Source organism: Anopheles arabiensis, chromosome 2 (genome assembly GCF_016920715.1).
Source record: "Anopheles arabiensis isolate DONGOLA chromosome 2, AaraD3, whole genome shotgun sequence".
NCBI classification, from domain to species: domain Eukaryota; kingdom Metazoa; phylum Arthropoda; class Insecta; order Diptera; family Culicidae; genus Anopheles; species Anopheles arabiensis.
The window spans coordinates 1515115-1537056 of NC_053517.1; the positions used below are offsets into that span (position 1 = coordinate 1515115).

Genomic DNA, 21942 nt, shown 5'->3' on the forward strand with positions numbered 1-21942 from the left:
TACAAACGCGTTCCCACAAAGTTGTTTTCTGCTACGATGCGATTTTCAATCCCGCTTGCCCCTTCCAGCAATCTTCGGCTTTTCTCTCCCTGTCTCTTTCTTTTGCTCTATGATTGCTACTGCACCATAAACCTCTTTTCCTTTCCCTTTCGTTGTCCGACTACTTTCCACACATGCCGCAGATGGGGAGCTGGTGGAGGAAACGCCCGTTCACGTGCGCCCGCTCGGCTAGCTTCACTTTTCCTCTCAGTCTACCGGCTCACATTGTGGGTCTAAGGTAGGCTTAAAGTTTGATACGTTTGGCTCCACATACGCTCGCACACACGAAGGCCTGCCAAACGTTACTTTCATAACAATCGCCCGCGAAACCATTGGCACAGTACCAGCCACCGGTGGAGGGGATTGTGGCTGCCGACAGATTGCGGAGTGCAACGACATCTCTGCTGGCAATACCTCCAGCAGGTATGCCACTTAGCCTTTGCACGACCAATATCGTTGGTGGGGACGGCGGACTTGGGCGGCTTGATTCGCTCCAAATTCGAGCCCAATTTAATCAGTTTCACATTAGTGCTTCAGCCGAACGGTTCGCGTCGACGTCTGTTTGCAAAAAACGGCGTCTTAAACCATTCCAGGGACAGCGTAGTGTCCTCTTATCGCGCTTTTCTTGGTGTGCTCGTGTTTGCAGAATCCATAGCCGGGTAAGTGCGATACTTATAGCAGGCCCTACCGTACCACTCTGCTGAGGGCGATGCGGCGACAGATAACACCTCACCAAATCCCCAAGTGTGCCCCGCGTTACTTAAACCCCTCCGTCCGTCCTGTGCGTTGCCGCGAAAACCATCCTCACACCTACAGCACATATCATCCACCCTGATGGCGGTGATGTATGTACGAGTGATAAATATTTCGAACCAAACGCTCGTGCACCACTTTTTCCGTTTATTCATCGAGTTTGCCCACGTACCCAATCGTATCCACCGGGGGCCAATCAGATCAGGATGCCGACAAAAATTGATTTCTTGTTACCGACTGTCGTGAATCTTCATCGAATCAGCCAGCAGATGTCGGATGTGTCCCGGGGACACACACATACACACACATCCCATCGTCGGTGTCGGGGAACCTTGTCAGGGAGCCGAGTGTTAGGGTATGCCGTACGTGAGATTGCTCGTAACGGTCGTCGCCTTCTGAACGACCTCTAGACAACATCGCGCTACCTAGCACACATACACACACGAACGCAACCAGGCGTAGGACACAAAAATTGATACGCTTTCGAAGCATGCCTGCGGTTTCGAAGTAAAAGTGATAGAAAGTTCAATTTCTCATCCATAAATCAGAATCTACCGAACGGATTCTGTACATTGCTAGCAGTACTCGCCACGCCAAGTAATTTCACACAGCCCCGGGAACCTCCCGGCTGGCGAAAAAAACTTGCATTTGGCTTTATTATTCTTCATCAATCTTGATGGAAGGCAAAAACTTCCATCAGTCGAAGATCTATCATTCGAAATCGGTGGCATCATACTGCTCCGACTGCTCGTCTCTAAAAACAAATGCTTAATTTGATAATTTGCGAATGGTGCTTTTCTGATCCTTCCCATCTTCGAGCACGTTGCCGTGGAAACTTCTAATTCAATATCAAACGATGCATATGATTAATTCCACCACACTACGCTGTGCTCCCATGAAGCAGCTCCCGTGAAGGTTAATCAACTCCTGACTTTGAATCATTTGAAACGAATTATCATCGTGTACTGTTGAACTGTACGACAAGACGTAAAGGTGCTTTAGTACATCCATTATTGGCAACAACTTTAATGACGTTCTAAACCGTGCAGAGGATTCGATTACATGCGCTGTTTGGAAATAGACGCTGTTCCTTGAAGCGTTCGTTTCATTTCGAATTCCAAACAGGGAAAATAGAAACGTTCCACCGCACCAGATGCGGCTGCAATTTCTGCGAGAAACTATCTCCATTCCGAACCGAACCTGTCAAATGCAAGTGTGCGTAACATACAGTTCGTTTGGAAAGTGCCTGACTGATGTGTCACTTGCAGAGCAGAGCACCCGGGCATCGTCGTGTGATGTGATCATAAAAGTAAATCTTTGGCCACGATAATTTATGATATGCTTTGCTTTGCCTGCTCGGTGACAACTGGTTCGCTAGAGAATCTTTGTCCATTTACTGGAACAAGCCGTACGCGAGCACAGGCACTACCGCAACGGGACAAACTTATACACTTTCAGCCAGCGCCAGGGGAAGGAAGGGCGCAGTTCAACTGTGGAACAAGATTCACTTTACTACTACATCATAAATTCAAATTTTATTTCCAACACCAGCCCGACCGCAGCGAAGCATCCGACTATGATCTAAGTATCTTCCGGGCCACAATGCACCCGATTGCGAAAAGATGTCGGAGATGTACTTTGCTCAAAGAGCATTCAAGGTCCCCGTGCTTGGCCCCGGAAGGGGGATAGGGCGAGACGGGAGTGCTTCTACCAGCCGACCGGACGGTACACCATTCGCATTCACTTCATTCCACTCTGCTCGATCGTAAATAATTTGACATTTTGCGTTAGAAGCGCAATAAAACCAAGCACCACTGCAACGGTCTGGGCGTTCATCGTCTTGCGGCCGGAGATCGTTTGACAGAGCGCTGCGCACAAATGCGACCCAAAGCCACCATCACCACCGTCACGTGTTCGGGGCTTGAAAGCACGCACGCAGCCTCGAAACCGGGGGGGGGGGGGGGGAGGCAAGCGTACGAAACCGTGGCCCTACCAGCGGTCGCTACCGAGCGATTGCATTCCCTATGATTGATCTGATTTTCGTGTTGCCTTCATGGCGATCACAAAACCCGGTCACTGCCCAACCGGTCTGCCAGGTCGGGGCGTTGGTTCGGGTCGGGTCCGGGCGGCGGTAATTGCGTAATATCGGAAACCAACGCCGAGGTCTGGTGCCACATGCAAACCGGTTCTGAAGTGACTCCACCGACACCGGAGGCTCGGAGGCTGTGCACGCTGAATGAACTTTCAAATTCGGTCAGCTGGTCCGCTTTTTGTGTCGCCTTCGCTACGGCAGCGTGTTTTCTGCTCGTTCATCTCTTTTTGCGCCTGAATGTAGTCTATTAGGCATTGCCAGTGGGAACGGCGGCAAAGAAGCACAGGCCTTTGTGCGTCGTGGTACATTATCTCATCGCCCCGTTTTCTCTCTTTCTCTCCCCTCGCACAACCATCCACAACAGATAACCGACGTCGACAAGATGCTAAAGTTCGTCGCCATTGCCACCGTGGGGCTGCTGTTCTGTGCCGTCCAGTGCGTCAAAGTGGACTACTACGGTTCGCTGTACAATCCAAAGGACGAGCTGCACGCGCCATACCACGAGAAGGAGGACAAGCAGGACTTTAGCAAAATTCCCGGCGTGCCCGGTGTCGACTATCCGATCTACCACGAGGTGCCGCACACCAGCTTCCACTGTGGCAACGTGCCCGCCATCCCCGGCATGTACGCGAACGTCGAAACCGGCTGCCAGGCCTACCACACCTGCCACGATGGGCGCGAGGGACACCAGGGCGCGTCCTTCCTCTGCACCAACGGTACGCTGTTCAATCAGAAGGAATTCGCCTGCGACTGGTGGTACAATGTCAAGTGCGAGGAAGCGCCCAGCTACTACCATCTGAATGCCGACCCCGAGCACAACCCCTTCACGCCCAAGCACAAGCCGGAGGAAGAGCACCAGCACCATAAGAAATTCCTCATCCACGTCTAGGCTGGTGATGCTTGTTTTCCCCTTCCGCCGTTGTTGTTGAGATTCACATTCTCTCACTCTATTCATCTAGCCGTTACGGCCGTCTTGTTACTGTTGTAAATATTTTTTCGGAAATATATATGAACTGTTTTTAACCTTTTTCATCACAATCATCCATAGCGTGTGAGTCGTTAGTTTAAAGACTGTTTATGGCCCTTTTGAATAGCACATGCTATAGCTCTGCAGCGTAAAACAATCGCCACCAACGCAACCACACCACATCTCTATTCAATTTGTTTAAAGCGCTTCGTGTTGTTGCCACCGACCACCGTCTGTCCCGATCCGGAAGCCTCCGGAACTTCAATCGAAATCATGCCGCCGACAACGTAACGAAGCAATTCCGCGCGCACAAACCCAAAACTAACACACAAAAACGCTTCATATGAATGAAATATTTATACAACCCAAACAGCAACTAGTCCCAGCTGGCTCAACTAACCTAACGCTAAACCACCGTTCGCCATTACTGTTTCGCTAGCACTGTAACGAAGGCAAAGCGGCGGGCGACCTGGGCTGCAAATAAAAGCGCACGTGGGCCCGAAACCCACACCGACCCAGTCCGAAAAACAATGGCTCAATGGCGCCAAAGTGTTACATCAAAGGATTGTACTTTCAAAGCGGCCGTTAGGGTCGTTGCATTATTTTTTCTCCCGCTCTTTGTTGGTGTTGTTGCTGCATCCATTTTCCCTTCGCTTTTGTACAACATTTTAATTTTGATTTATGTTTCACGCTGCATAGTCCGCTGCTGCTGCTGTTTGTGCGCTCTGCTGCGGCCTCGTGTAGAATATTTGCCTTCTGCCTGTGTGCAAACAGGGAAAAGTTCTTCTGTCCAAATCGCGCCACCGAATACGGCGCACAATTGTACTGCCTCTTATCAATTGTCGGGATGCAAAGAGCTACGGGGCGGGGTAAAAAACACATCACACGGTGGCGGACACGATTACGACCCACAATAAACGACTGAAGCGCAGAACAGAACCAGATGCAGCGTGACTGACGGGAGCTCAAAATCAAACAGCGCTTCGCTCGGTTGGATAAAATTCTGCCGAAAACAAAATAAAGGTCAGAAGGGCAAATATCAATGCATTTTACTTTTTCGGCCACTTTTTTGGGATGCTTGCTTTTTTCGGCCTTCAGGGTGGCTTCAGGAACGGACGCGCTTCGAGGGAACTGGTTAAAGCATTCAGCCCAATGTTCCCCGATCGCACACCTTCGGTGTGGGAACATTGCTGCCCAAATTGGTCCACCCTGAAAGTGTGGGTATAAATTTTCATTAGTCTCGATCGCATATATCTCCCATCGCCTGCAACCAAAGTGGGCTGATTGGGGCACTCTATACCCCCGTTCCGGTGTGCTTCAATCTCGAGAGTGGGAAACTAATTCCACAAATACAGCCCCATAATTCAAAGCCCCCACTCTGGATGGCTTTTGGCTGCTGAGTGTAAATCGATCTGTAAATACTGTTCGCAAATGGTGCTTTCGTCGTTTGTTTTAATAATTAATAAATTAGCTTGTTTATTTTACAAACCATCAGGGTGCAAGCACTACCGGCAACTGCTAGCATTGGTGCAACTAATGCACAATGTGTGCATTAAATTGGATGCACCTCATCCACCACACGCCTGACAGCTCTTTAGGACACATTATTCATTGGCTGGAGAGCGGAGCAAGCCCGGGAATTGAAAAGGCACTTAAAAGTGCCCTTCGGTACAAGGGTGGTTCGGACAAGAGCATTCCTATTATTAAAGTGCCCCTTTTGTACGGACAAAATTACATTCTATCCAAATTGACAATGCTGCACCCACAAGGATACATTATAAGCACAGGAAACCAACAGACCAACAGCCAAGTGTGACGATGCAGAAGAAGGAGATACCCTTGCCTTGTGCTGTGTACATATTTGGTTTTGTAATCAAAACAACTCGGCTTATAAGAAACAACTTGTGTTCTGGTGTCCGTTCCCGGTGCGATGGAGCCAGGTGGTTCGGACTCGGTTGCGGTTGCCCGTTTGCATGTTGTGCTAAATTTAGACAAAAACGGCTATCCACTGTAAACCTAAATCGACTACAAAACCCAACCCCGAAAACCAGTATGCACCTGATTACAAAAGGTCAGCCAGCCCTCTGGCACGCTCCGCCATTTGCTCACCACCCACTGTCACCACACTGCATCGCAGCTTCGGCACAAGAAAGGACATGTACTCTTTCCGGTGCCGTCTCTGCTCCTTAGGTTATTGTTAGCTTTTCCCAGTCGGTCCATTAACATTTTATGATTGTTTGTGATACACTTCCGGGTAGTGTAAATATGGGTTCCAGCTAAGGGGCAACTCGACTGTCAGCCCAGTTACGTCTGCCGCCGCAGTTTTTGACATGCAACCGAAACACCAAACTATCCCTTACGATTTTCCAAACTTTGGATGCTAACTTTTGAGCCATTTCGTACGCTGCTCGTTTGCTCTTTGTTACTGTCAAGCTTCAGCCCCAGCTGCCATTGTGCATCACTCGGAAGTAGTAAACGAACCCAGTAACGGCCCTTTAGAAAGGAACACTAGTATTTACGAGCCGTTCGGTGTGCAGTTACTTTCGCATAAACGCACACTGTGGTTGAAATATAACGAAATACTAGGCGAGCTCCTCGTTTGAGCTTGTTTATGACTTTCTCTATGTTAATCCCCATTGCATGCTCTATGCCTCACGTGTCTGCAATCGAAAGCATATAATCAACCAATAGTCAACAGTGAACCAAACAACACCTTTCAAAATCTTTAATTCCTGGTGTTTATTCCTCCCACATCCCCAAAACCGCAAAGTTACGTGCCTATGGCCGCCTGGAATTGGATTTCCTCCCCCTCCCACAACACTAACTCGCTTCAAATAATCCCCTCGGCAGTTTGTTCTAATTTATTTTAACGGTTCATTATCGATACCTTCCGTTTCCGCTTGTAGCTGCCACCTGACAGCACTCGCTCGGCAAAGCGTGAAAAGTACCATCGACACCGATACCATTCCCACCAAACACCAACTATTAGTTCACACACACACACAAACACATCACACGATCACTTATCACACACCCTCACCTTTGCCGACAGGCGGAACGACCAGATACCGGAACGATTATGGGCACAAGCTGAAGCCCGTTAATGCCCCGTCCGCCTCCAGGGATGGGACGCGCGATTCGCTTTCGCTTGTTGCCGCTGCCGTTAACGATAACGATTGGGATGGGATGGCAATCTTTAGGAAGCAATCAATTTCAACAAGTTGATAAGCGTCAGGTACTCCTGGACGACCGACGGAACGGTTCAGCGGTCCCAAAACAACGCCGGCGCACATTCCATTACACTGATTTGATGGATATTGAAATGCTATGCGTTTTTTTGATGGGAAGGATCCGCCTTATTCCACCCAAAAACTATCCGAGCCACGAATGCCGTGCGACTCGACTAACTTCTTACGGTGCGAACTAGCCTCCGTTTTGAACGGAAGAACCCTGCTATCACAATCAGCTCCACGATCTCACAGGTACGGAAACAAGCAAAGTGCATTTAATTGATAAGCGACACAGGTTGTCACACCGCGTTCCGTTCCCACTCGGTCTGGTCGCAGCGTCGATCGTCAAGGGCCGTCGTCAGTAGTGTCTCATCTCTCCGAACGAACGAAACAGAAACTCATACCGGTCCTAGCCAAGCCTTGTTTTTTACTATCGAAAACAAAACGGTGGTCATTCGATCAGGCCGCGCCTTCGCATCCTTGCACTCAGGATACGCACGACGGAATTGGTGCGTGTTTGTTTACCCAATTGATTGAATTTCGATTACCGTTAGCGGGAGTGAGTGAATGAGTGAGTTCCCCGGAAAGGGGTTTTGTGTGCACGTGTGCTCAAAGGTCTGTGCCTCAAATCCTTTGCACAGTCTCCCCCGGCAGAGGAAAAAGCTGTACGATCCGAGTGTAATGTGATTATCGATCCGATCGTGTCGTGTCGTGGGGCAGGTGTCGAAATTGCCCTCGTATCATTAAACTCCACTTCCGGGGGAAGGTGCGGGTGAACAGTGAATGTGATAACAAAAAAGCACCCAACTCACACACAGTGGCAGTGCACAGTTATTGAAAAGCGATTGCATCACCGCGAGGGCATCCGTGGAGCTCGGGCACCAAAGTGCAGGATGAAGAACAACGCCACCATGAACTACTTCACCGAATCGTCCGACGAGGATGACGAGGAGACGGTCATGATCAAAAAGTACGTAAAATGAGGAAAACTTTTGCATCTTCCCTGTTCACTGCCCCATGTCCCAGCTTCAGCGGAACAATCCCCAATGCTACGCTGACGTGGCCGTTTGCTGCGCGGCTCAACAAAACCTTCCATTTTTTCCATCCGAAACCACTTCAAATATACGTTTATTCATGTACCGTACAGGGGGAGAGAATGGTGGGAAAGCAAAGAACCCTCAAGATGAAGGTGCAGTGAAAGCAAACAAAGAGAAGCGCGAAAAAAAATATGATTCAGTTTTAATAAAAATTGACTCAATTGAATATTCAATAAGAAATTTTCCTAATAATATATTTTTTCGCGCTCCACTTCGGCCGCCAAACTGGGCAAACTCCCTTCCGCCGCCTTGTTGGCGATAAAGTTGGCCCACTCGAATCGCTATGCCCATGGAACGATGAAAACATCATTACTAAAACGGCAAGAGTGTGGCAGACGGGGTTGGAGTGAGCGAAAAATAAAATAAAACCAGGAGGTGGCTCAAGAAAAATCGAATCCACTAACGGACCGACCGGTGGAAAGGCGGCCGACAGCGTGGGCTAAAGAATATGTATTCAGATTTATGGAAATCCGATCATATTTCGTGAAAGCGAGTTTTCCTTCAATTATCCACATCCCGAAAACGGTTGCCTCGGTGGCCCGGCCCCGGTCGGTTGGCAAAATGACGATGGTGCGATGTACTTGTTTAATGGAATTATGATGGAACGTAGCATCCCCCACAACCGTTTGGCTGTCGCCCGTAATCAGCGGCCATTACAGTCTGTGTCGTTTTTTTTTTAAACTGTTTCGTGCTTCTGTCTGAAGTGGTTTAGTTGGGTGAGTCAAGGCAGGGGGTGAAGTGCATGTTTTGGCGGTCCCGTTCCCTTTCGCACGCGCCCTATCGCGCACGGTGCCCAATGGTGAGCTTTATGATATGGGACGGATGATTTACCGTGCCGACAAATGTACCGAGCGTTGTTGCAGCTTGTTTTACAAAATTTACACTCTCTTGTCACTGTGCCGCTTGCCTGCAAAGTGTCATTGTTCGTTTGGCACTTCAACGAAGTGTGATTCGAGTCGCTGTCGCAACATGAAACAACACGAGCGATCGTTTAATAGAATGACACTCGCAATTACTATCCTGTCCAGGGATACTCTCACCTCCCCAGTTCGATTCGGTTTAGTAATTGGGTGCCAAGTAGTGCTTCCCTCAAGCCGTGCAACAATATCTCCTAAAAGAATTGCTTCTACCCTAGTTCTTTGTCTAGCACTCCTTACATACTTTGCGCATATTACATTCATGTAACCCACTTCAACAACCTTTTCATACGCATTTTTGTGCTTTCATGTCACAAACGGTTATAAAGCTCCTCGTCTGCAAACAACGGCGAAGGCATTCGACAACACTTGTTCCGCTCCACCCGGCAGCGAGACTTACAACGTCCCTGCCTATTACGCGAACATCCTATCCCGATCACATTGTTGTTTCGCGTGCACAACTCACCTTCCCGGAACGGAAAGCCTCACTTCCAAATTCCTACATATGAGGCCGCATGTGCGTGTGTGTGTGCCAGCTGCGGAATTCTTAAAATCGAATTTTAACCATTCAACCGCCACGCGTCTTGCCACGCCGAGCGAATGAATCACGAAAACAACACGCACCCGTCACCCGTCATACATCAACCGAATTTTGATGTGAAAAACCATCACCGTTAACACGCCCGCATCACGGTGGACGCGTACCTTTGAAATGATCCAGCCGGTGCTGCTACGGTCTCCGTCCCATTCGCTTCGGCACAATAGCATAGAACAGCCTGCTCTGCCCGCCAGCCGACCCGAGGTTCTTCCGGATTTTTGACGTTTTCTCATAACATTTTTGCTTCACGTTCACGGCAGGTGAGAAGAGGTGAAACAGATCCGGGATCCGGATTCACCTGAAGCAAACGCCCGGTGCAAGTAAATAAAGGGAAAAATCCCTTCCTTTGCCTTACCTGAGGCACACACGCACGCAGGCTGACTAAGTAAGACCCGTGTCGTGTGTACAGTCTGCGTAACTGTAGAGGGATCATTGCCGAAGCTTCCATAATGTGAAGTGCGCCGACTTGTTGTCCGCTTTAGCGCACATCAGTTCTAGTCACGAGTAAACAACGTTTCGCTTTTACACGCATTGATTGGAAGCGTTTTCCCTTGCCTCCCCCCTCGGTTTTCCATCTTGCGGTCCATCAGGGCCTTCTTGCCCGGCCGTACAACGCGAACAATAACCTTATCAATCAATTTGAGTTTTCAATTCCGACCCTGCCTCCAATTTTCTGCGAACCTTCTCCAAGTAGCAACGGCCAAGTAAAAGCATGCTTGAAGCCAGATGCTTGCTTTTTTGCCAACCCAAAACACCGCGAGTGCTCGGTACTACTTTTCCCGGGACAAAGTGACCTATCGGCTAGATGAAGACGTACAACTGTTGGGAAAATTGTTCTCTTACTACATTTTCGTTCGCCAAGGGATAGGGATGCGCCATCCAGGCAGCATCCCGCTAGTGTATCATCTAAATCCGGAAAAGGTGCTTTACTATGCCGTCTTCGATAAGATCCGCGAACGATACGATTGATTGGGAATGTGTGCGTTTGCCGCCGCTCCCTATCCCAAACGGATAGCCAATGAGCAATATCCTCCGGAACCGTGTTCGTGTACAATCCATAAATCAATTGGCTCATAAATTTTCCGATGCAGCGTTCGTTGCTACCAGAGAGGATGGGTAGGAACGAGTCTGAAATTCTTCGCTACTACGACTAATTGTTGCTGCCGACTGTGGCGATGCATCGTCGTCGTGTCTTCCGGTTTGGCATCGTGCCGCCATTGGTCCGTTGCAGGAGCGTTGGCCAACACCCATTGTTCGCATTCATCGCAATCAGGATCGTTTACGCAACGCCACACAAACGACCAGCCAGCAGAGGTTTCGCTGTGTAAGTGTGGCTGTTACAAAGCATTCCCAAGGTATGGTCATCTTTGCCCTACTTTACCCTCAATCCTGAGGGTTTGCTTGTTCCCCCGCTATCGTAAAAGGGGAAAACAATCGAGAGACAGAGAGAGTAGTGAGTGAGCGAGACGGTGCGCTAACCTGTAAGCCATTAAATTTATCACCACCGATGGAGTCTAATTAAATTGTGTTTGATGTTTTGATTAACAATATATCGAGACCAGCCCGAACGCCTCGGCTGAATGCTCGTTAGGGTCGGTATAGTGGCGGCACTAACTGTTTCGTTCCCATTTACAGAGTGCAGCAGGACAACAAGCTATGGGACTCGTTCCAGGATCCGCCCGTACCGCAGACATCCGGTTCCGCCGCCAGCCGGGAGTATCTGCTCGTGTTCATCAAAGGGCTGAAGGTGTTTACCTACATCTTTGTGTTTCTCGTCATACTGGCCAGTGCGTGCTTTGCCAAGATGTCCTTCCTGCTGATGGTGTCCAACGTAAAGGACGGGACCAAGAATCGTTACTGTGACGTGCGGCGTGAGTAAACTTCAATACCTTCCTTTGCTTTGGTTTCTGTGTGTTCGATTCCGAACGCTGGGAGCCACACGTTTCATAGTGATAACGGTCTACACCTGTTCGGGAGATGGAATGGTATTTTTAAATGAAAAATGTACCCTGCTCCATTCGAATGATTATCCGAACAAATGACAGTTGAGCTGAATGAATGGGCACAGGAATGTGTTCAATAAATATGCACTGATTAAATCATTCTACTCATTCATTAAAAACTCGATCATAGGACCTATCGTTCGGAACAATCAAGCCAATGTCGATCTGCAATTCAAAGCTCATCATTGATTTGCTATTACAGAGCCCGACAAACAGTTCGAAGCGTACATTCCACTCGAGCAGCGAGTAGCCTGGATGTGGGCGATTGTGTTCTCGTTTGCCGTGCCGGAGGTCGGAACCTTTATCCGGGCGGCACGCATCTGCTTCTTCAAGAACATCCCGCGACCGTCCTGGGGCCAGCTGTTGATGGTTACGATTATGGAGAGCTTCCACGTGATTGGGTTGGCAATTTTGACGTTTTTAGTGTACCCCAACCTGGACGTCGTTAAGGCCGCGATGCTGTCGAACTGTGTATGCCTAGTGCCTGCCATCGGTGGACTGCTATCCCGTTCGCACAAAGAGTCCAAGCTGGCCTTCAAGTACGTCTTCGATCTGCTTGCGATCAGTGCGCAGCTTACCGGTTACGTCGTGTGGCCACTGCTCAGTAACCAGTTTGAGCTGTGGTTCATCCCGGGAGCCATCTTTCTCATATCCTGTCACTGGTGGGAGAATTACTTGTCGCAGAAGAGTCTATTTCGTACGTATTCCGTCAAATCACACGTAGCCAGTTGCTAGGAACATTCAAAGTAAAACAGGCTTTTTATTCCTTTCCACAGGACCAATCGCATCGTTCGCTGCTATACGCGAAAAATTAACTGACAACCGGTACCAAACGTATCTACTGATCGCGCCGTACAAAATCTTCCTATTTCTCGGGGCCTGCATCTATCTCTCCGGCCAAACGGTGACCGATTTTTTCGGACTGTTTGATAGTGGCTGGGGTAATCACACCATCACAGTACGCGAGGTAATTGAGCATCTGTTTTCAGGGCCACCTCGCTCCGCCCATGATCGTTCACGCAAGGCACCGTCGCCTTCTCCGCAACCCAGAACAGACCACGCAACCAACTACTCGCTGGCAAAGAGAGAAAGTACGATGGAATTGCCCACTTCTGTTGCCTCAAAATATATTGCATTCTTGGTTGTTGTTTTTTCTGTGTTCGGTCAGAACGTGACTACAACGGTGCTCGTCGGATTACGACGATCTGTTCCTCTCGTTCCTCTCTTTCTTTCGACCCGCTGCAATTGTTTTTCCTAGTCGTGCAAATTACTATTTCTACGGAATCGAAGGATCAGATACGCCATTAGCACTGACAGCGAGTGTTGGAAAGGATTTTGGATCCCTTCCTACGCGACCAGTACGCCGGCATGAACGTCGACGTAACCGCTGTGCCATAAAATCCAGCACGCTCTCCTCCACGCCCCCGCGTGTGCACTGTCCGCCAAGGCTCCCATGTGCTCGCGCGCGTTAGATAAATCGTTAATCCAGCTGTGATGATGATTCTGGCGTTCTCGTTTCACGTTCCGCGATAACCGCTCCAAGCCGGGTTGGGTTGAAGTGACGATCGATTGGCCACAGACATCAGCGAGAAACGCGCTAGCCACAAGGTTTAGCTGGGACTCTGTATTTTCCTGTTTTCTCTTTCGCTTTATGGAGGTTCTGTTTCTTTCTCATCTTTGCATCGCATCGTGCGATTGCATTGGCCAAGTAAAAACATCGTCCACATGCTCTATCTCTTCTGTCAAATGGCAAACATTTTGATAAGACTTTATCATCGTTGCTTCGATTTACAAAAATGTGTTGTTGTTTTTTTCGATGAGCTTCATCTGGCACATCAATGGCGTAAACTACCATTTGAAAAGCTGAACACAACCTACAAAATTTAAGCATGACTGCTGTTACTCGATCGATAGAGTAACATCTTTAATATGCTATGATTAAGCATTTATCATTCTTTACGCCTCTTCAACCAGCAACATAGTTGTAAAAACCTGTGTGTTTTGTTTGCACTCCACTTTGGAATGTTTAAAGCCTTTTGTTTGCTGACCAACCTGTATGTTGTGCTGGAATGCACACGAGCATAACGATTGTTTGGCTTCCAACTTGGCATGAAAGGCATGAAGGAATGCATAATAACTGCCGAGCTGTTTGGTGGAAAATTATTCCCCACTAATGAAACCCTATTTAATTATTACCAATTGGCATACGCTTTTTTCACCGGTTTGTTTGCGTTCTACCTGACAAAAAAACCCCAACGCAATCAACCGCATTTACCAGCGAGCAGACAGCGACGAGACGCAAGCCTGCCAGAAGCACGTGGCACAGGGGAAGCCGTATCAAACAGCATTCAAAACTTCCACAACTTTGAACGTGAAACAAAACTTTAGTTCAATTTGATGTACCACAATTATCCTCCCCTTTTTCGACCGTTGTGTGTTTTTCTTTTTGCACTGTTACCGATTTCCATTTTCCATACAAGCGCGCAGCAATGCGGAGTGGCAATCACATTAATTGGTTGAACGAGTACTTTACATCCGCAAAGCGGATGAAATCACTCATCCACTCCCTCCTCAGCGTGGTATGGTTTGCACCGTGAACCGATTGGCGAGCAGATTAAATTAAATTATTTGCGCACTGGCAGGCGGGAATGCCCCGTTGGCGCCCATTTACTGTACGAATTTACTTGGAGCATTTGAAGCGGCCCGGGGGTAGCGAACATACATGAATGCATATGCCACACTCCACTTCAAAGCTTCAACGGGCGTGTCTCAGTCCAATGTGTTCACACAAAAAACAGTCTTGCAAAACGTGCGAACACCACACCAACCTAACCTACACCATAATCATCCCGACCCGGTTGTGTCGAAGTAATAAAACGATTCCATTCATTAATTCATACCGTTTAATTGGCATTAAATTGAACAATCAACCAACGCTTTTGGTAACTCCCCGCCTTTTCCTCCTCGTGTTTTTCCTCCCAGATGGAAGCTGTGTTGAACGAAAAGTTTCCCGACCTCTCGTCCATCACGTCCGATCTGGAGGAACACGAAATTTTCCCCACCAGCAACGCCATCATCTGGACCACGGTCACACATATCCTGTGTGCGTATCTGTGCTACATCTTCAGCAAATTTGCGTGCAAAATCCAGATTCAAAGCTTCTCCATGGCATTCCCGATCAATCTCGCGGTACCGGTCACAGTTACTCTGCTGTTGGTGTTCTGTGGTCTGCGAGAGGCGGATGTCTGTGCGTTCGACAATATCCTGCCTGACTACATCTTCTTCCGTATGCCACCGATCTACTACCTCTTCGACTACGTTGTCAACGAGTTTTCTTGGCTCTGGTTGCTATGGCTGCTCTCGCAAACCTGGATCACCCGCCATCTGTGGATGGCAAAGAGCGATCGAAACGCATCGACCGAGAAACTTTTCGTAACACCCATGTACAACAGCCTACTGATAGACCAGAGCGTTGCCATGAATCGCCGACGGGAGGATCAGGAAGATTTCGTTAAGAAAATTGTAAGTACTGCGGAGCATTCATTTACGTTTACCTTGCTAATGTTCCAATCTGCAGGATATGGTTAAAGTGAAAGATACAGAAAAGGCGAACGAAATTGATGCCAAGGCACACGAGGGAAAGGATGACAAGATCAAACCGTACGATCGCATCCCGCAGATATTCATTTGTGCGACCATGTGGCACGAAAACAAGGAGGAGCTGATGGAGTTCTTGAAATCCATCCTACGACTGGATGAAGATCAGTGTGCTAGGCGGATGGCGATGAAACACATACAAGCAAACAAGGATGATATTGATCCTGACTATTACGATCTCGAAAGTGAGTAAAACGACCTACCTTACATTCAAGCATGCAACCTCAAACTTCCATCTCTTCAATTTAGCTCACATTTTCTTCGACGACGCGTTCGTAAATGATAAATCCAAGTGCGAGAGTGCCGATGCCTCACCGCTCAATTCATACGTAAAGACGCTTATCAACCACATCGAAGAGGCGGCCCTGGAAGTGTACAAAACCAAGATGCGCGTATATCCGCCCACCAAGATCGTCACTCCATACGGTGGCCGATTGATCTGGACACTGCCGGGAAGGACGAAAATGATTGCACACCTCAAGGACAAAAACAAGATCCGGCACAAGAAGCGCTGGTCACAGGTTATGTACATGTACTACCTGCTCGGCTACCGAATCATGCAGCTGAACACATCGCCCGAGCGAAAGATGGTCATCGCCCAAAACACCTACCTGTTGGCACTGGACGGGGACATTGATTTCCAACCGAACGCCGTCTCCCTGCTTGTCGGACGAATGAAGGTTGATCCGGACCTGGGTGCTGCCTGTGGACGTATTCATCCGGTCGGCACGGGACCGATGGTTTGGTATCAGATCTTCGAGTACGCCATCGGACATTGGCTGCAGAAGGCTACCGAGCACGTGATTGGCTGCGTGCTGTGTTCGCCCGGTTGTTTCTCGCTCTTCCGCGGTCGTGCCCTGATGGAAAATTCCGTCATGAAGAAGTACACCACCAAGTCGGATCAGGCACGGCACTACGTCCAGTACGATCAGGGTGAGGATCGATGGCTGTGCACCCTGTTGTTGAAGCAAAAGTTCCGCGTCGAGTATTCGGCCGCCTCGGACGCTTATACGCACGCCCCGGAAGGGTTCAACGAGTTCTACAACCAGCGCCGTCGCTGGGTTCCGTCCACCATTGCCAACATCTTCGATCTGCTGGCGGATGCGAAACGGGTCGTCAAGACGAACAACAGCATCTCCATGCCGTACATCATCTACCAGTGCATGCTCATGTTCGGCACAATCCTCGGCCCGGGCACGATCTTTCTCATGATGGTGGGTGCCCTGGTGGCCGTGTTTCGTATCGACATTTGGACCTCCTTCCTGTGGAACGGCGTCCCGCTCGCCGGGTTTATGGCCATCTGCTACTGGATGAAGCAAAAGTATCAACTGATAGCGGCCTTCTTCATCTCGGCCATCTATTCGCTCGTCATGATGGCCGTGCTGGTCGGTATCGTGGTGCAGGTGATGGAGGACGGTATACTTGCGCCGTCGTCCGTGTTCTTTCTCGCCGTGGCGCTGCAGATCGTCATCACCGGTGTGCTGCATCCACAGGAAATGGAAGCGCTGCCGGCGGGCCTGGTGTACTACATCACCATTCCCTCCATGTACATGTTGCTCGTGATCTACTCCGTATTCAACATGAACGATGTGTCCTGGGGAACGCGCGAAAACCCCGTTGATGCAGCGAAAAAGGCACCACCGCCGGTAGCGGCCCCGGCAGGAAAGATGCAAAAAATATTGGGCTATCTCCGCTCGCCCGATAAGGAGGAGGACGGTTCCATTGACATCTCCATCAATGGCCTGTTCCGATGTCTGCTCTGTACGCACCCAAAGGCCAGCGCCGAAAAGGAGCAAATCGCACAAATTGCGGCATCGCTCAGCGAAATAAGTGTAAAAATGAAGGCACTGGAAATGTAAGTATAAACATCGAAATTTCTACATTCCTACGTTTGCCATTAATTTGCTCCCTGCTCCATCTCACATTTGCTTGCGGTTGGCCCTCGGGCAAATGAGTTTCAATTAAATTAAAACACAATTTATATTCCGTTTTCACAATCCTCCAAGGCATGCGGTGGGCACACTTTATGCTCTCACCGTATTTCACTTCTACTCTCGCACCCTTCACACTCACACACACCGGGCGCTGAATGTGAGGTTAAGAGCTTGTGCATATTTGCATTTATTTACCGGCAGCTCTGTAAAAATACAAACCGAATAAGGGGAAAACGCTCACAATGTTTACACAATCGTTGTCACTGAGGAAAAATTTCTTCCCCATGCTCGGGCTTCGCGACCGGTGACGACGGCTGGTGGTGACGTCTGTTGTTGCATCACTGCACGCTTATTTTCCGCTCCTAACGACTCGCTCTTCGGGCCTGCCGTATCCATCACAACCCCTGCTCTTTGAGCTGAAGTGCCCGGGGAGTGACTGGCAAAAGAAAGCCGGAACACAAGAACGCGCCCGAGCTAGCACGCTGGTCGGTGATGATTTTGCCAAGCTCGCGTTTACAATTTTGCACATAATTTTAAGTAGTTCCCCCCCCCCCCAACGCTTCCTCAATGGTCCTGCAAACACTGCGATAATAACATCAGCGACATGCTCATGCACACCCTTCGAGGCCGCTACAAGGGAAAAGGACAAACTCTACCTAAATGCAATTCCCGTGTCGTCGCGCATCACTAAACACGGCGCACGGTCGTTGCCGTTGCGTTTATCACCCACCGGATGTCCTTTCCCGGTTGCCAGGCCTCCTCTACCCCTCCTGCACTCTCCGTCATACCTCTTGCACCTTCTCTCCTATATATATATTTGCAGCCCAACCGCTGGAACAGTGGTGCGGTAAGCTTCTATCTCTCTCTCACTCTCTGCATCTTTTTCAACGGCAAAACGGCAGCTTCAATCCAGCGTAACGTGCTTCCTATTGCTTCGCTAAGTCTTTAAAATCCCACCCCATCGGTTCTTCCACGGCCAACCTCCCCACCACCGACGACACCGGTTGTACATGATCCTATTCACCCGTGCACCATCCCCGTACGGTCCCCCAAGTGAGCTCCTGAAGAGCCATTTGCCGTGAAGCGAATCTTACCTTATGCTTCCCGGAGCGCATCAGCAGAGTTGCGATTTTCCGCATCCCTTAACCCCTCGCGGTGTTATTGCTTGCCACCGCTACGGGCTCCCTGCGTCCGTGTTCCAAGAGCTCGCCCTCCCCATGTGCCATACAGGAACGTGAATTTGTGTTTATTTTTTCAGGAAATTAACCGGCAACGTCAGCGTAATGAGATCAGACGACGAAGATGATGACATCGGTAGTCTCGATATGCATCGTCCGGAAGGTAACCGTGGCCCATCCTCGCCATCCTCCACCTCGGGCGCCGCCTCGCCGATCCAGACGGTGAAAAATGATTCCCTCGAAGAGGTACACGTTGACTACAGCACGCACACCAGTCAACCGGATGAATGTAACTTATCATATTCCATTTTTTTCCCACTCCCACAGCCCGAAAAGCAGATTAACTATCTGCCGGATTGGTTGTACGACGTGGATTTGAAAAACGGCGACACTGAGACGATCTCCGCCTCGGAGGAGCAATTCTGGATTGAGCTGATCGAGAAGTATCTGAAGCCACTGGATCTGTCGGAAAAGCAGAAGGAAGAGATGAAGTCACAGCTCAAAGGTCTACGCGATCTGGCCGTGTTTGCCTTCGTCATGGCGAACGCACTGTTTGTGCTGGTGATCTTTCTGCTGCAGCTGAAAAAACAGGAGCTACACATCGAGTGGTGGTTCAACGTGAAGAACAAGATCAGCTTCGACGAAAGCACGGTCGAGATCATGATCCGGCGCGAGTACCTGGAGCTCGAACCGATCGGTTTGGTGTTTGTGATGTTCTTCGGTTTGATTCTCATCATTCAGTTTGTGGCCATGCTGATGCATCGGTTCGGTACCATCTCCCAGATTCTTGCCTCCACCGAGCTGAACTGGTACTGTTCGAAGAAGGCGAAGGATATGTCACTCGATGCGGAACTGCGCGAGAATGCGGTCGAAATTGCACGTCGACTGCAGCGCCCCAAACCGCAGTGGGACGAGGAAGATCTAGAGGACGAGCAGAAAGCTATTGGACGTCGCGACACGATCCATCGCATTCTCTACCAGCACAAAAACAAGCAGGACTGGAGCAACCTGGAGGCTAACTTCAAGCGCAACTACTACAAGGAGGGCGAACTGGACCTTGGCCATCGGCTTACGCTCAGCCGGAAAACACTCAACGTGCTCGATACACGCCGTAAATCGATGGCCGAACAGCGCAAGATCCGCAAATCGATCATCCGGGGCCAGAATCCGTACGATTCGGCCGGAGATCTTTGGTATCCGGACGAACCGCCCGGCCAGCAACCATCTCCCGGCTCGCGGTCCTACAACGGCCAGATGGGCGGTGGAGGCGCCAATCGGAAGCGCAGCAGTGCCAACAACAATGGCGGTGGACGCCAATCATCCAACAACGGGCTCGGCGCCGGAGGTCGCACCAACTTTGCCTACCAAGTGGACGACGATTTCGACGACAACTACTCCGACGATGATGCCCGCGAGGAAATGCAGTACCGTCGACCGACGGTCGAGCTCGAGATGGCCGAACGAGCGAACCGGCCACCCAAAAATCGCAAGAGCCGTGTTGCCTTCGCCTGACCATGATGGCGATCCACAGGCGATCCACACAACTGTGGCGGAAGCGGGGCACGAGACACCGAAAGTAACAAATTACTGCTCATGAGGTTCCTGTTGAGTTGACGCCAAACTTCCGACACTGACTGTGGGATGTGGTTTTCGATGGTCCGCGCAACCACTTGCGCGCTCCAGCTTGGTTCTAGGGGTGGAAGCTAAAGGAGTGGCCCCAACATCGAAGAACAAAAACACTCAACCGTTCAGCGCACAAAAAAGACACTCCCAAAACGAAACTTTCCTTCGCTGCAAGATGAGCTGGCATGGTTGAAGCAACACCAGAACAACAAAAAGCCCCGGTAGCTTCTCGGCGAGAGATGATGAAGGAACCGGAAGATTATAGCTCAGCGCGAGTGGAACGAGTGCTTTCGGTTAAGCGTACCCGGCGTACCAGAAGCGTCGAGCAGTTTCTCATTTTCACAAACTATTTGACTGCGGGCCAACACCGAGACACCATAGTCACACATACACACACATCCACACCCACAACACGTCCTCGTCCTGATGCACCACCGTTTACCAACACCACTCTCGGAACGATTTTTCACTGTACGATCCAAGGAAGGAAATTTAATCACTTCTACAAATGATTATCATAATAAACTTTTCTTCTAGTGCAACTGGCTGCAAATTTTGCTTTACAACAGGGAAGGGCGTCGAGGATCGGGCCAACGGGGGCGGAACACTTTGTTTCTGTTGTTGCTTTTTTCGGTTCACTTAAAACTTACCCAGCGCTGACTTTTCGAGCAAACTGTTACCCAAACTCCCGGGGGAGTTCCTGCCGGCTGCGGAAGGAACTTTGCCGACTTCACTGACGGAATCACTCGTTCGTGGTAAAGTAATTCCCGTCCTGCCGTTACTGATAACCAGCGCACTTGCTTTGTCCACTGTGCTGTGTAACCTTTGGACAACACGGCATTCGGTGGTTGGACGGTGGTTTCTACTCCAGCAGCAAAAAATAAATCAAACTTCATAGCGTAAAACACTTTTATCACAACTCATTCTTTCTCGACCCGTCGCTCCTTCAGTTGGAGAATAGGACCGAGACCATGGGAACCAAGCATGACACCAACACTACCACTAAATGGAACATTCTAAGCAACTCATGTTGATTTATTAGAATAGCTTGCCTGCTTACTTGTGGTTCGTAGTTTCTTATCACATCGCACCCTTCCGACCGAAGGTACCACGTCCCGTTTACATCAACCTTTTCTGTAGCGAAGTGATATGAAGCATTGCATAGTGCGGGCGCACAGGTTCGGTACCTTTACACCACGGATGGATGGATGTTGTGGCAGCACACAAACAACATATGCACTTTGTACTGGTGCAAACCCACCGCCGTCACATAGCACACAGCACGTCGCACAAACAAAAACGGCCCGTGACCATCCATGCCCATCAATCAATCGGTTCTCACATCGCTTCACTTCGATTCGATTTGGCATGAAGGCACGCGATATTTTATGACATCGATTATGATTTTATTGCACAATACGGTTTGCACAGACCCACACAAGCTCAACCCGAGCCCACCGGCGTGTCACCGTTTTGGGGAAAGCGTTTTTCGGGCTAAAATTCTTTCCCGCTATTCAAAGAATGCGAAATCAGTCCATTTAGCTCCACTTTATGCGACAATGTCCATTTTTCCACTCGCTTGATTCCATTTCAAATTGTGAACCGGAGGAATGCTGTCCTCATCGATGCTTCCGTCCTGCCCGGGGCGGTTTGCCAGTAAAGCGGGTCTGTTCATAAAAGGCATCCAATAGATCGTTCCACCATTTTTTGCATTCACAGCGATCACAGAATTGGAACAAATTGACCCTATACGGGGGCACCTTTTTTTTCAGAGATGATCCAATTCATTCCCAAATCATTCGACGTTCAAAATAGTGTATTTTTTACATTACATTTATGCTCAACTCAACTGCT

General features: G+C 49.4%; 2 protein-coding genes across 2 annotated transcripts; both read left to right on the forward strand.

The window, feature by feature from the left end:
- The first annotated feature begins 336 nt into the window (after window positions 1-336).
- On the forward strand, window positions 337-3925 carry LOC120897505. The gene is made up of 2 exons (XM_040302456.1): window positions 337-698; window positions 3249-3925. Exons 1-2 carry the CDS (start codon window positions 465-467, stop codon window positions 3771-3773), a joined length of 759 nt encoding a protein of 252 aa, XP_040158390.1. The 5' UTR covers window positions 337-464; the 3' UTR covers window positions 3774-3925.
- Window positions 3926-7370: 3445 nt separating this feature from the next.
- On the forward strand, window positions 7371-20630 carry LOC120896104 (chitin synthase chs-2-like). The gene is made up of 9 exons (XM_040299962.1): window positions 7371-8051; window positions 11329-11564; window positions 11899-12393; window positions 12473-12663; window positions 14679-15218; window positions 15274-15538; window positions 15603-17208; window positions 18546-18711; window positions 18793-20630. Exons 1-9 carry the CDS (start codon window positions 7975-7977, stop codon window positions 19975-19977), a joined length of 4761 nt encoding a protein of 1586 aa, XP_040155896.1. The 5' UTR covers window positions 7371-7974; the 3' UTR covers window positions 19978-20630.
- Window positions 20631-21942: the final 1312 nt, after the last annotated feature.

Coding starts and splice junctions, on each gene's coding strand:
- LOC120897505 (XM_040302456.1), top strand. CDS start 465: ATGCCACTTAGCCTTTGCACGACCAATATCGTTGGTGGGGACGGCGGA. Junction 699..3,248: donor TTTGCAGAATCCATAGCCGG/GTAAGTGCGATA, acceptor CATCCACAACAG/ATAACCGACGTCGACAAGAT.
- LOC120896104 (XM_040299962.1), top strand. CDS start 7,975: ATGAAGAACAACGCCACCATGAACTACTTCACCGAATCGTCCGACGAG. Junction 11,565..11,898: donor TCGTTACTGTGACGTGCGGC/GTGAGTAAACTT, acceptor TTGCTATTACAG/AGCCCGACAAACAGTTCGAA. Junction 12,394..12,472: donor GTCGCAGAAGAGTCTATTTC/GTACGTATTCCG, acceptor TCCTTTCCACAG/GACCAATCGCATCGTTCGCT.